This window comes from Crassostrea angulata, chromosome 2, assembly GCF_025612915.1.
Source record: "Crassostrea angulata isolate pt1a10 chromosome 2, ASM2561291v2, whole genome shotgun sequence".
NCBI classification, from domain to species: domain Eukaryota; kingdom Metazoa; phylum Mollusca; class Bivalvia; order Ostreida; family Ostreidae; genus Magallana; species Magallana angulata.
Genome location: NC_069112.1, coordinates 19716210 through 19732122, shown reverse-complemented (window position 1 = coordinate 19732122; position 15913 = coordinate 19716210). Strand labels below are relative to the sequence as shown.

The 15913-nt window shown below is 30.8% G+C and overlaps 1 protein-coding gene across 2 annotated transcripts; it reads right to left on the bottom strand.

Moving 5' to 3' along the window:
* Positions 1–2375: 2375 nt before the first annotated feature.
* LOC128173433 (protein glp-1-like) lies at positions 2376–14311 on the bottom strand. 2 transcript variants are annotated; one of them, XM_052839119.1, is made up of 8 exons: positions 14075–14311; positions 13041–13094; positions 12356–12580; positions 11605–11865; positions 10542–10667; positions 10274–10411; positions 8140–8277; positions 2376–4805 (listed from the first exon to the last, which is right to left on the bottom strand). In XM_052839119.1, the coding sequence occupies exons 1-8, from the start codon at positions 14139–14141 to the stop codon at positions 4666–4668; spliced, it is 1149 nt and encodes a 382-aa protein (XP_052695079.1). In that variant the 5' UTR covers positions 14142–14311; the 3' UTR covers positions 2376–4665. The 2 variants fall into 2 exon arrangements, with proteins under 2 accessions (XP_052695079.1, XP_052695080.1); XM_052839120.1 differs by having other exon boundaries at positions 4675–4841; positions 14075–14310.
* Between the last annotated feature and the right edge of the window lie 1602 nt (positions 14312–15913).

Below are 15913 nucleotides of genomic sequence, written 5' to 3'. Positions count from 1 at the left end.
TACATGTACCATTGTAATCCCTAGACATGATATAGCATTAAGACCAATATACATTATTTTGCATATTATTTTATGAAAAGGGAATCATTGGATAGCATACATCTTGTAATTAAAAAGTATCATGGAAAATGGCAAAGAACTCTATATATGTATGTGGTATGTAGTGTTTGTAAGATTTGACAGAACAAGCGTTATCTGAAGATTTTTTTTTAAGTGTACACCATCATAAAAAGTGGATTCAAATAGGGTTTTCGATGTCATACACATTTAATTGTACATTAGACACTCTAGAAAAACAAATCCATTCTTCTAAAATAAATCACATGCTGGATTACAATGTGAGAGTAGCATGATAAATAGGAATTAATGTTATATAAATTATTTGCAGATTATGCTACGTTTATTTAATTAAACTAACAATCAGTTAGTTGCTCATATTTAAATATGTTAGGTTTCTTTGACTTTGTCATAGTTGCAGGCAAAAGTATTTTAAGGATGACGTTTACTCAGAATGAAAAAAAATTCCACTGATGATAATGAAAAACCAACTATTGTGTGTTGTAGACCTTACGTGGTAGTGTTATTCTTCACTTTCAAAAAGGTAGGTCAATGACCTACTTTTTGAGTAAATGGCCATTTATTATTTTTTGAAAATTTAAGAAAAGTCCATAAAAATTTTACACTATGATTGAGATTTTCTTAATTGTGAAAATAATACAAATTGCTTAACTCTTTAACAAATGAAAAACAGTTTATGAATGGTAATGACATTAAATAGACACAAAGCATTAAGTTTTCATTAACAATTTTTAGAGATATTCTAGTCCGAATTTCCTCTACCAGTTTTCAAATTACTACCCATTTTTGATTCAATATAAAAAAACCTGAATGATGATAATGCTAAAGCATTTATAGTATTAAACTAAGTATATTGACCTTTCTCTGTTGGCATAAAATTTATATGAGGGCAATGATCAAAATTTTGAGATATGGTGTCTTTTATCATTTTTGAGCATTTTTCTATATTTTTGTAGTGTGTGCCATACAATTATCTAAACGAAAAAGCAAGATAAAACCAACAGAAAATATGCAAAATTATATTGACTAACAAATAAAATCTTAACTTTAAATATTACAGTACTACCAAAAATATTTCAGTGGAAAACAAAATCTGAAAAATTAAGCCGAATTTCCTCTGTTTTTCTAAAAGTCAAACTTTGTCAGAGCCAAATTCCATAATTTAGTAAAAATATCGATTGTTATGTCAATAATAATTCATTTCATAAATACTTTTTGTATTTAAAACAAATGTTACTTATGAAATTGAACTTTTTAACAATCCGGATTTGAGAACTCAAACCCTGGGTAAACAACACCCTTAATGTAGCAGCTAATGCACATAAAATTTGATAATTACTTATTTTTTAGTAATTTTGTTGACTTGTTGTTTTTGTGTGATGTCATAATTAACATTTAACGTACTTCCTTGTCAGCACGACCACATGGTGGACCCTAACAATGCTGCGTAAATTGCACGTGTAAAATTAAGTTAGGAGACCGGATAATTAACATTGAATTCGTCTCCGCAAGACTAAGTCATTTATTATTAACAGTTTGTGGTGCTGAGAAAAAAATAATGTCATCTTGATTGGTTTTGCCAAAATAATAGACCATGCCAAGTTTTTTTTTTCCATGTTTAGCGTGTTCGGACAGATTGGTTTTGATGCATTAAAATAAAACTAAGACAAAAAACATGTACCAATAAAATGTACATTTACTTTTTTGTTTAAATAAAAGAACTAGGAATTTAAATTGGATTTGATTAACCATATCTTCCTAAAACAAGGTTTTAAGTATTAATTTTTATTAAAATTCGAAGAAAATACTCAAGTAACGATAATATTTTTTATTAGTGTAAAACATGATTATGTTTTTATTTCCTGTTGATTTTAAATACATAGAAAGCGTTCGCTTAAAACAACGTTGACATTAACTCTATTTAGTTGATTCATATAACTTTAAACAAATTAACAGTAATTCATATCCTTGCAAAGAATTGGTTCTCCTATTTCCATCAAAATCATTCTTTCAAGTCAACGTTACCTAATCTTAAATGTAAAACGCGAAACAAATAGCAATTGTTTGGTTCCAAAATTTATAAATTTATGGAGAATGAAAGTCAAACAACAGTTACCTAAAGTGCTGGGACACTGTGCATTTAAACTTCCAAGTACAAATATGTTGCCGGAGGCCCAAAGACCAAAGGTCGAAGACAATATCCGTGTCTCCATACCCAAACTCTCTTTATGATTTCAGTTGACCCACCGCTGTGAGCTGCCTCTAGTATCTGGACCTTGCAAAACATGCATTCTACGTTATCATTTTAACGGAAGAACTACGCGATGCGAGACTTTTTTCTACGGAGGATGCTGCGAAAATGCAAACAAATTTGATACCTTGGCTGCATGTATCAGCGTTTGTCCACCGAACTCTTACAATTAATCCTTAGTTTAATAAAAAACAGCTCTGTAAACACTTGTTAGCATTTTTTGAATTGCAACATTCTTTGTGTTTCTTGATTTCAGACGTTAGATTTTGTCTATTAGATTTTGTTTTGAAAAAGATACAGTATGAAATCTGACCTTTCGGTTGACCTAATGGTACCTGTATGGTACATAACTTGTAAGAAAATAAACACTAGCAAGGTGATTTTCCATTAGCCTTGAGCGAAACTTTAGCTAAGGTTCAGTTGACTGAATTGCCAAAAAAAAAAATCGGTGACCATTCAATCATGATTCAGACACCATTCAGTAATTTTTCGGTTACCAATCAGTCAGCCATCATTCAATTATGTTTCAGACACCTTTCAATCATGTTTCAGTCACCATTCAGTTATTTTTCAGTTATCAGTAAGTCATTTTCAGGTACCATTTAGCCTTGTGATTAGTTTCAGTTAACATCAATTTATGTGATAAGTTGGACGGAGTTTTGAAAGAAAGCATATTAATCTGACATAAAAAGTAATCTTAAAATCACAGGCACCAGACGCTGTGTACTTTTATATAGAAGGTATATTTGTTTTCAATATGAGACAATATGTCAATATGTAGAGTCAAATTGTCTGTTCCATGTATGTGGATAGTTTGAACACAATTATCACTGTGATACTCAAATGACAATACTATATTTGTAAAGCAACAGAGACTGCCTCTGCAGTTGGACACATTTGTGTCGACAAACAGCTGATAACGGCGGAAATAGCCTAGAAAAAGGCTACTCTAAGCGACACTTGACAGTTTAATTAATTCAAGCTATACCACAAATCCTACATATTTTTAGAATTTATAAATGATGAGATGAGTGTTTTAAACAGATAAGATGCATCCACAAAATGTATCTATCATTGTAGCAGATAGAAAAATTCAGCTCAAAGAAGAGCTTCTACCGGTATATTGAACAATTGTAAATATAAACCTTGCACAAGCCTTGTTTAAATAACAAAGAATTGTAAGCTATCTATCTTGTTTGTAACTCTTGGAGTGACATTCTAAATTTTGTTTGATTATAAGAAATGCATTACTTAAACATTGTAAATAAAAAAAGAATAGAAAAAACAAAGATCAACCAAAATCGTGTCTGTGTCCCTTGAAGCAAGTTACAATACAATTCTGCACCCATTAATCTTTCTTTTAAAAAATTAAAATTTGTTTCTCCATCTGAACTAAAAACGACAACGCATGTCAAGAGTCAGTGCCGTTTCATCCCATTTGAGTAATATTATCCAAATTATTTTCCTCTGTATTACATGTAACAAGCTGCTTCTTATCATAGCTTTTACCTTTTCAACCCGTCGATCTCCTTAACAGTAATAGAGCTGTTAATTACCTACTCATCATTGACTGACTGTATTAAAATGAACACAGTTTGGTGGTTGTTTCAAATATATTAATTAAGTATGCTAGAGGGTTTATTTTCTTTTTACAGAAACGAAATAGAAAATTATTGTATTGAATGAATACATCAAAAACAATATTGAAATGCAATGTTGTAAAATGTGACCTGAATAAAATTAATCAAAATATTTACATATGTCATTGTTTTGCAACCTATGTCAAGAAAAGCGAATCAATGGACAATCAGTATTAAATGATAAAACATCAACGACAGAGACAATGAAAACTAATATAATGGAATATCACAGTAAATACATATAATTCAAACATAATTATTTCATGAACAATTTAATTGTAACCTCCATTTATATATATTTTTGGCAAAAAAAAAAATCTTTTTTTCCCGCGTTTCGATTCACGAAAATAAGTACATGTACATGTATATAAAAGTACATCCCATTCAGAATTTAAGAATAAAAATCATTTAAAAATATCTATAGAAAGCTTTTATAGATATTTTTTTAAAATGATTTTCATCACGTATCAGGGGGAATGATATTTGTAGATATAACGTATTGGTAAACAGGAAACACCAGTCACCTATTGAGGTTGGTTTCGAATGAACTTAGGCATTATTATGGACCTATTAACAAATAGCTCTTATGGTCATACAAAACAGTGTTATGATCATTTGTAGAGTTAACATTTTTTAACCATACAACTGCTTCATCAAAAGTTGCTGAATATCAGCATAGATACATGCTTTAACATATTAATAAGTGTTCCGTGTTTTGATTGTTGCCCTTAATGTTCCGATATCAACGAGGTACTTAGAAATATGGCCGGTAGAATCTTTCTCCTCGGAGGGTTTTTGAACAGTTCGTTGAAAAATTGTGACTCTGGATTTTCCATCTGCTTAGGACAGGAGATATATCAATGGGATAATACCTATACGACGTATGTAGACGAATAAAAAAAACCAAACAAATACTTATATATTCATTTAAAACAATCTAAATAAGCATATACATACAAACTGTATATGTAAATCAACTTTCGTTGTTTTTGCTGAAAAAGTTATATATCATGTGTTATTCGCATTGCTATCTTTCTATATATATTTATGTATATTATTCATATTGATCTCTACGTCAAGATAATATTATTTTTGGTAAGTGACTTTGTTATTCGTATCTCCCTCATTACTTATAAGCATTCCTCAAAGACACATGGGTACACTGTAAGCAAAGTGCATTATGTGAGCCATTTAAGAAAGAGCACATTTTTAGTATTCAAGTAATGACGTTTAAGGTGGAAGGCTACATCGTCAAAACATGTCTGACATCCGTTCGAAACGCCATTTTGTTCCGGATTGATAATATTTTGTCGTGGTACAAAATAGCTATACACCGTTAAATTGAACTCTTCTAACGAGGGAGATGATATAGAAATAGTCACCAAAACGCTTATAAGTATGTCAATTTTCTTCCTGTTTAAAGCTTTCAACTAACATTGATTATCAGCTGTTTTGTACGGAAAACGTGGAATTTAAATAATTTACTGTTTCGCCGCTATTGGCAATACGTTTTAGTCATGTCATCTGCAACAGACGATCATATATTTGTGACGGATTATCGATATAGGTAAGCAGATATCATATTTTCACTTAAACTATATATATGTACGATGAATATAAAACGAAAGTACCGAAGTACGATCTCTTGAATTAATCCCAATTTCCCAAATGTAAAACATTTGCAGTAAACTACTTGCATGGAAACTTAGACATTAAACTTATGTATTTTGATTTAAATAGATAAAGCTAGGTACATGTAGCAATAGCAGTGGAAGCCCGTATTTGCAAGCCAGTTGAGGGAAGGACTGAATTTTGAAAAGGAGCATGTTTTTCATTTCCTCACGTACATGTGTATCACTATGGACATCTAATGTATGTATAAATATGCGTATGGTTGTTGTTTATAATTGCTATTGTATATAAAAAAGTAAAAGACAATTTCACTACTAATATTTTGTTTTGAATAGTTAAATATATATAATGCGTTTATCAAAAATATAACTTTTCATCTTCAAATGTTATCATAAGCACTACAAATCTTATATATACACATGTACATATTTAGCATAGACGTGTTCCTTTTTTAAAAAATTTTTCTTCGTGAATTTTATTAATTAAAAAATGGTCCCAAGATATTTGAGACCATGTAAAATAAAGAAAGACAACTCTTAAACAGGATCTTTCATACCAAGATTTTTGCAATAATTCAGTATTTTCTTTAATTTTTCAATTTCATTCAATTTCTTTTTTTCATCCTATTAACCAATGAATATTGTTTATATTTTCAGATTTTTGTGGAATTTTGTCCAGCAGTTTGCCTTAAAAGAATATTTTTATATTTAAGTTTCATATTTATGTGGATTCCAATAAAAATCATACAAACTTCATTCATGATGATTTTGTCTTTTATTTCTAAACTTAATGACATTTCACTTTCATAAGAATTTTAAAACAGAAATGTTTAAAAATATGATAAATAAGGGGTTATCTGGAATCAGACTGATATTTTAAAAATTCTCTAGAAAATAGAGTATTGTATTTTGAGGTCTATTATTGTTGAATATTGTGCCGAGTATTAGTAACAAATGCATGCAACAAAAATCTCCTACACTTATTTGGTGTAGAGATCCACCTTAAATGAATTTTGATATTTGATTTTACTATTTTTTCAAAGTATATCAATGTTTACATCAAAGTAAGATGTTTTGTAGAAAGGTAGTAATTCCCCTATTCTAAGAATATTTTCTCCGATACATATGACCAACTTAATTCAAAATCACCTACCCCCGCCCCAGCTATGTTTAGCATAAACAAGCTTTTTAATTATACATTCATTTTTTACGACAAAAAACCAAAAACAAAACAAAACCTAAAATTGAAAATTGAATACATAAATAAACAATATATCAGACATTGTATATCAAGTGGATATCTAAATTGAAGTCTGTACAAAAATACACGAACTTATTTTTTTTAAACTTGTTTTAATTATTCTTTAAAAGTTAGCTTCGACTAAACTCCATGACTTCTTATTTTATATCAATCAAAATTTATCATTACACCATTGTAAGTATTAGTGGTTTATTGAAGCAAAAACAGAATAATACTGACGTAAAACTAAGCATAAAAAATCATGAAACATCGAAAAGTTGCATTTTACTGTTGACAACCTAAGTTTTATTCCTAGACTGCACAGTGCTAAAATGTATGTTATGCATGCAACATTTGTTGTCCTTTTAAATCATCAACACATATTATCTTTGTTTCTCCAATATTACTTTGAATCAGATCATGCTAAGATTAAATATTCACTTACCATACTTTTCCTCAAACTGTCATTATTACAGTGATTTCCCCTAAATCGTTGTTAAATGTCACCTCGCGCATTAAGCGTACAATTCGCGGTTTTCTGCTTTTTTTAATTTTCAATTTTATACGATATATACAATACAGTTTGCAACTATATCGTGAAAAAATGACAATAATAAACTGTCAACTGTCTCAAAAATCAATAAAACGAAATACAAATTCAAAGCAGAGCAACACGGACCCCTAAAAAAATAGAGGTGGGATCAGGTACCATGGAGGAGTGAGTATCCTCTACAGACCGGTCTTACACTGAATAACGCAAGCTAAAGTTGATTCTTATATTAACGGTAGATGATATAATAGAACTAATGATATAAGATCGAAAACGTTTTCTACATGTAAATAATATTATGAAGGCAAATGATTAACCCCATTAATACTGTTGGTATTGCTTATTTGTTGAAACCTAACATAAAAACCCCAATATTAATCGATATAGTCATAAAGCGATCCACATCTATCCATCTATCTAATCAGAATGCGTGTTTCATATATGCTGTGTACTCACTTATCCGGCACAATCCTCCTTGATAACCTTGATCAAATCCAGTTAAACATGTACCATTGATATGGAGGTACTTTCTTAGGCTACGACTGTTCTATGTGTTTCTTAAGATTATTGTAAATATGTTTTTGTTATCACTATATGTATTAATCGCATCGCGTAATTAAAACTAAAAATCTTGATGTGATGTGACCTTTTTTAACCATTAACTCGCGTCATTATAATTAATTTTATTGATTTGTTTTAATAATGATAAGGTGCTAGTTTACATTGTACCTTGGTAGTTGTCTACTCACGTGGTTTACATAAATCTCCTTGATAACCAGTCCCACACCCGGTTAAGCAACTTCCATTGACATTGGAGCATTGGTTCAGATCACGACAGTGTCCACATGTTTCATTACATCCAACGCCATAAGATCCTTTGTCACATCCTTAAACGGTAAAAAGAACATACAAATATGTCAGGTGTAAATGTTTGTACGATACATGATAGCTCACAGACAGCCTCTTGGGTATTATATTGTGTAAAGCATGCAATGCTAATGATGTGGTATGAGATTCTAATGTGGAATTTTCAAACTATGCTATGATCAATTGAGTTAAATGCTGAATGACATTGTCTGATATAACATGCAATTAAATCTGTAATTACATTTTTTTTTAAACATTTAAAATAAAAAAAATATTGTAAAGGTAAAATTTTAGAGTACTAGTGGCTCTAAAAGTACTAAAAGTGCCATTTTCCACTGATAATTTCTTATATTTACTGATATTGTACTGTTATTTTTGAGAATTGCTGATAATAACTGATAATTGTACTGTTACTGAAAATTGCTGTGGGTACTGATATTTACTGATACAAACTAACGTTTGCTGTGATTTTTGATAACTACTATTCATGCACATGTTAAGAACTACATGCGGTAATTTGAGCAGCGGCTATTTATGCCTTAATTGATTTTCCCTCATTAATTAAAAGGTTGTGCTTTTGTCCCTTTTCTTAATTGAAGTTCAAGCTATAAATTAATGTGTATGATGGACAGAGTACTGTATCTTTAACGTGTGCAGACTAAATTCTTTTGATAGTCTGGGATCAAGAAAACCCTCAGAACTAACAGACAACGCTCAGACTATGCAGACGACAGAGCGACCGCGGCAAGGTGTGAAAACTGGCCACCTGTGTATATGTCTTGTAGCCTCAGAATATACTGATGAGAACAAATGATTATATTTGCATATCCATTGTTCTTTCCCACTATGAGTCCATACGGAGGAACTACAATTGTTTTTCTATAATTGCAATTGCTCTGTCTATATACTATGACGTCATAAAGGTATGACGTCATATACTTTTCCATTACCTTATAGATTTAAACCACTTTAAAAGATACATTATGTGTTTTTCTCCAACTCCATAAAATTGATGTATTTAATTTAAACATGTCTTATAATAACATTTTAAAGGAATTACTGTTAAATAACATATCATTGATTCTGTTAACAAATCTATGTGAATTAAAAAGATGCATTAAAGTCTAAATGTTAATTTTTGATGCAATAGCTTAATGTCAAGGTGTAAGCTAATGCAGGGTATTTGCGAGTGGTAAAATGCAAATATAAGTAATAAAAAACGATTATTTAGTGAACATGGCGTTATGAATAGCATCTGCTCGGCTAGCATATCTTGCATGATGCACTAGCGCGCATCACAGGATGAATCTCTGCCATTCAGTCAATTGAAAGGTGACTGAAAGGTAACTGAAATGTGTGCCATTCAGTCACCTTTCCAGACCATTCAATTTTTATTCAGTTGACTGAATGGTAGAGATTCATCATATGCATCATGGAATATGCGAACAGAGCAATTGCTATTCATAACGCCATATTCACTAAATAACGTTGTTTATTTCTTAAATAAACTGTAAAACAAAAGAGATTTTTTGAAAAAAAGATTGTGATTATGGCCCGGACTAAAACTTCTTAAGATACTGATTATTTAACATAATAGTCCTAAAACATGTAGTGAACGTTCAAACTGGAAATTACTAAATAGATATGACTATTTAGAAATACCGGAAAGAAGTTAATTTGTTTAAAAAAGATTATTTAACAAGTATCGTACATGATATAACACTTAAGTATCAAGTGGATTCACTTGCGGGGATGGGGTATATAGCCGTTTTTTAATTTCTAAATGCATTTTTATTTTTGTGCTTAATTGTGTTAGTCACAACAGAGACAAAACATTATACATTAAATTCAATAAGCAGAAAATAAGAAAAAATAATCATTCCAAAAATCTTAACACGTCGTGTAATGAAAGAAAACATATCTTGATGTGATTTAACATTTTTGCTCGCGCCATTATGATAATTGTTGATGTGCTGTTAGCTATTAAGCACGTACATTACCAAATTGTTTACTCACGTGTTTTACACAAGTCCCCTTTATAACCAGCACCACACCCGGTCAAGCAAACCCCGGTTTCATTGGAGCATTGGTATTCATCACGACAGTGACCACATTTTTCATTGCATCCAATGCCAAAAAAACCTCTGTCACATTCTTAAACGATCATAAAGTTATAACTGTTGTGGTTTTTTTTCAAATACATAATGAAAGACAAAGAATATGCAATAGTTTCTCTGTGTTATAGATTACAAAAAAAATATGACATTCATTGCACTATATTTACCTAATTCACATTGCTGCCCAGGTTTACAGCCCTGACAGGCTCCCTTCTCTATGTGACAGTGCTGACAGTAAACGTCTGGACAGGGAATTGAACAGTTCGATGTGTAATATCCTGTTTTATGGCATCCTGTACAGCAAATGTGATTTATAATAATTTGTTTTTCTTTTGAATTATATTGATTACCAATTTCCTGCAATAAATCGCATTTATGTATGTGTATTTGCACACACACAAAAAACTACGCTAAAAGATCAGTGAGTAATAGAAAAATCAATAGTTGTATTTGTTTTTAACTTTTAACAATGATTAAAAATGGAATGAAAGTAATATTCATAATAATACTCAAGGTAACAGTACGGACATATATCCATTTTTCAATGCAATGATATTAAAAATAGAGATGAAAAATATAATAAACAACACTGAGCATGAGATACAGCAAACAAACTTTTCTTGAACATACATATTTGTTTCTTCTGGGTTTTTTTTTGACAAGCGTACGCGTTAAGGTGGTAAGGGACGTATGTCGATATTAATGTGGATTTAAGTACACTATAATTGAGATACTTTCGTCGGTTTAGCATGTCAAACTTTACAATATTTAACCCAAAAAAATAGCCTTTAAAAATATTTGGAAAAGTTAAAATTGTAAAACCCCGAGCGGGATTCGAACTCAGGACTTACAAATTCATAGTTAACCCACTAACCCACTGCGTTACCATGTTAGGTGACAATAATGGGAAAGGAAATACTTATAAAATTACACTTGATTTTATTGTTTATTTTGAAAAACAATACTACATCATGGAAGTGTGCCATATTACCTTAAACGAATGCATTTTGTTATTGACAAAAACAAAAAGTAATTAAGTTTAGTTCATGAAATATTCACGATAAATAATCATACTTTCTAAAAAAACGTACATGTTCTTACCATATAAAACATCCCAATTATAAAACACTATACTATGCAATATATTTGAAAATACACAACATATTCACTGTTATAAATGCAAAGATAAACGTATTTCAAGATATCAATACACTTATACAAAACACTCACCATATACCTCTACTTCACAGAGGTTAATAGCTATATCATCTTTGTAAGCGTCAGGGTAGGCAACTTCTGGTAGTCTCTCGTTATAGTATATGACATATTGTCCATGAACAAAACAGTTTGTTGTAAAGACAGGAGGTATTGTGTTTATTGTGAAGTTGTTGTCCTTGAAACACAACGTTCCCCGTGCTATATCAGTAGTATCGGAGATATACACAGAGAATCCAAGATAATAGCCTGCAAGATTCTTCCAGTACCAGAAACCTGTACAAGACGTTATGGATCCAATGAAAAATAAGATTATGCATGTGATTGCCTTACATTGATGACTACAAGTCGGTTAACCAACTATATTTTAGTCGATATATATTACACGTTTTCCATGCACCCATAACTTAGAATATCAAATTTCAAATAAATTCACTCTTCAACATGCTTATTAAGTTTATCATGATTGAAAGAAATATCCCTCTGCATGTATATTTTTTCTGGTCGCAAAAAGAACAATGTGCAATACTCCCACAAAGAAAAAAATATTAATTTTAGCTCTATACAATTAAATGAACGATGTTTAATTGAGTGGTATCACACGCTACAAAATATTCAGGAATTAGACATTTCAAACACACAGTGATAAAGTTTAAAATATTCGGTAAATTGATAAATCCAAATACCAAAACATAAAGCGTATTGATTTACATTTTTATACTATACTTTTCATTATTACCAATACTAAATTGACTGTAAATTTTACCTTCGTTGTCCGTTCTGAAGTATATAGTAATGTGATGGATGCTATGAATGGTGGTCAGGTTCACCCACCAGATAGCTGTTGTTGAATGCAATGATGCTGCACATTGACCGCCGCCCCAGCTTAAGTCAGATTTACGTCCGTCCACAGCGTTACTGGCGTCATACGTGTCGTCACCTGGTTTGTATGGGGACTGCTGGTATGTTGATTTGTTGAGGGCGATGTTATCTGTCAACATAAGCACATCCCAACATAAACAACATTAGTTAAATTTTCATAATCAGATAATATTTAAATTAACATTTACATATTAATGACATTTCGTTAACAGTCTCATTGAATTGTGTGTTTTTTTGATTGGTCCTCATATTTATTGTCCTTTAATATCAAATTACAAACTATCCTAATGTATTGATCTTAAATAGTTTCTAAAAATGTAAGAAATATATCAGGAATAATTGTAAATATGATTTGTCAAAATGCCAAACAAAAATTAGTGAGTAAATAGGTGAATTTAAAAAATATAATGATTATATTTAAAATATACTAGCAATAAGTAATACAGGTAGATAACCGCCTTAATCAGAATGTCATATATTAAAAAGGAAATATTGAACATTTTATATACTACCTTCATAATACAATTGCAAAATTTGATTACATTATATGTGGGTACATGTAAACTCACCATAAGCCTGGGAAATCGCCAACACTACCACCAATACAATCACTGACAGCATAGCTAAAGGTAAATACATCGAGTGAAGTTTAACATTGCGCTACAAAGTATAAAAAGCATACATGTGCTGGGTTATATATCCCACCAATTCTTTTATGCGGAAATAATAAAAAAGTGATTACCGGATAAAAAAAACTCCAGATTACATCTTATGAGCGGAACCCTTAACATTGTAGTTTCCTTGCAAATACTTTTAAATGCTCATTAGATATTAACTTAAGTTTTTTTGTATCCGGTAATCATTTTACCTTATTGTTAATATGAGGAGGTTGGACGCGTCACCACTTGTCCCCGGTGAGTGTCATTTTAAAGTTATAAACAAGCACTCTGTGTGGTTACTCACATATTAATTGTTTTCCTTTTTTTTAACATACAAATATTACAAGATTATGTATATTCTAAAAAGGGCGTTTATGAGCACAAAGTGTACTGTCCTTAGCTGTTAAATATCATGTTGGAAGTGAATATCTGATCTATTTGCATTTTTTGTTAACAGCTCAACATCTAAAAAAGAATCGCTACGAAAGAGCAAGCCGACTCCAAATATGCAAGAGGCGTTTTAATTATAATCTGTCCTATTTTTTGACATTTTGATATGATGTTTTGTGCTTGATTGGAAGTATTCATTTTAAATACTTTTGATAATTTGAATTGTTATATGGAATAGTTTTATTAAAAGGAAGACTCAGTATAATAAAAAAAAATAGTACCTGTTTGTGAGGGAAATAGTTACCCTTCCAATTTAAAAAGTTTAATATGAGCATAAATTCTAAGCCATGAATTTCCCCGTTAATTTTTTTTTTTACATTTTGATCCACCTACTAAACAGTTATAACTTATTATTATCAAGGCGTTTGCATATGCGTTTGCATATGCATTTGCATCTTCACATACATGTTTCAACGTTTTTAGGAGAGCAAGATAAGATTAAATGAAATCTAAAAATTGTGAAAATGAAATCAAGGAAATATATCCACACTTACTCGAATTATATAATTGAAATATATCCGCCTGGTTTAGTTTAACAGTCAGAAGAACCAATACGTACATATGTAATATATAAATTTATAATATATACAATATGTAGTATGCTGTCCCATGTTCAAAAATGAGTCACAGACAGCTAGTAAACATCATTTATTCACTAGGAATAAACTGTAGATACTACAATATAAACAAAATCACTTATTACACAATTGCATGAACTTGTCATTACATAATATAGGTTGGGGACAGCTACACATATGTAAAAAAAAGTCTATTTAACTCTATTCATTTTTTGTTACAATATATAAAAACCTGTAAGCATGAAAGTAAACAATGATGCACTGAACTTCATGTGAATTAACTGACATTAAATCTAGTAAAGGCTCCAATACATATCGTAGATATGAAAAACATGCATTGACGCCTTTCTAGTGAATAAATGATGTTTACTAGCTGTCTGTGACTCATTTCTGAACATGGGACAGCATGGCGCTCGTGGAGGTACTACTATAAACTCTGAACCGGTTATGTACATATAAATCCGGATTATAACTGAACATATCGTAGATATGAAAAACATGTATTGGAACATATGTAGCTCTGATAGATGAGCTTTAAATATTTAGGATACAGATACCCTGAATGAATACTCCAAAAGTGCTTATTCACTCTCGGAAAAAAGAAAACATTAGTTACGCAATAATATGTAGCCGCTTAAAATATCTACGCACGAATGATAACAAGAAATCAAGACATTAATGTGGTAAATCAGGTAACTGCATTTAATACCCACGCGTATTGTTTGACCTTAGGTAGCGCGTACCTAACCACCAGCGTAAATAACACTTTTAAAGTAAGTGAAATATCAATTAGAATCAATTAGAATAGCCTGGGTACTAAGTATCAGTAATTATAAAGTGTTTGTGTTTTATAATCGATACCTAAACTTTGCATTGTATGTAATGTTACTCTTCTAACACATTCTTCAGATTAGGAATTATCACTGTAAGATACTACATCAGTAGATAGCAAAAAAAGCCTTCAAAAACTCTAAACGTTAACGACTCTATGGTTGAGAGATTTATAGTCTGTCCCAAGATAATTATGCTGCATATTTGAACTATTTTTAAGAAAATTACACAAACCTGTGACAGAAGTGCAATTAAAATCGTTGAAAGGGAAAAATCCTAAAATAACTTCATTCACACATTATCATTTTTCCCTCGATAAAATTCACAGGAACGAAAATAGATTTCCTACTGAGGATTATAATGGGAAATGTTGACCTAATAAACATATTTTCATACTGTGTTTCGATTAGCTTCTCAAAGGAGTACTCGATGATGAAACATTGTTTTTTTTTCAGGAAAAACTCATGAAAAGACATATCTTAATCACTGTGTATAAAATACTAATAAAGCATGGTACCCTAAGAAAGGAAAAACGTGCATAGGCGTTACCCTTATAAATATTCTTCCATATAATTCTTACAAAAAAGTCCAATAAAACGAATGTTACATGTATGTACAAGGTCAAACTAACATCAACATTGTTTGACCGCTACGTCAAAGCTAATTGATCTTTGTTCAAACTCGACAGAACGGCAAAAGCCAAAGTTTAGTTAAGAAAGAGTGATACGACGTGATACGAAAGATTAACCATATGCTTTTAAGGCAAATAATTTAAGTGAAAGGTATAACAATACAGTCATTGACTTGGTATGAGGCATATGAACTGTTGGATCCGAAGGTGAAATCGTTGCCTGTGGCATCAGCCAACAATTTCATCTTTAGGTTCAATAATTCATACGTTGCCCTCGTACCAAGTCAATTACT

Bases quoted from the DNA above. Each gene is read 5' to 3' on its own strand.
- LOC128173433 (XM_052839119.1), bottom strand. From the start codon at position 14,141: ATGTACGTATTGGTTCTTCTGACTGTTAAACTAAACCAGGCGGATATA. The intron at 12,581-13,040 runs GTGAGTTTACAT...TTATGTTGACAG, and splicing joins GGCGATTTCCCAGGCTTATG to ATAACATCGCCCTCAACAAA. The intron at 8,278-10,273 runs GTGAGTAAACAA...TTACCGTTTAAG, and splicing joins AGGGGACTTGTGTAAAACAC to GATGTGACAAAGGATCTTAT.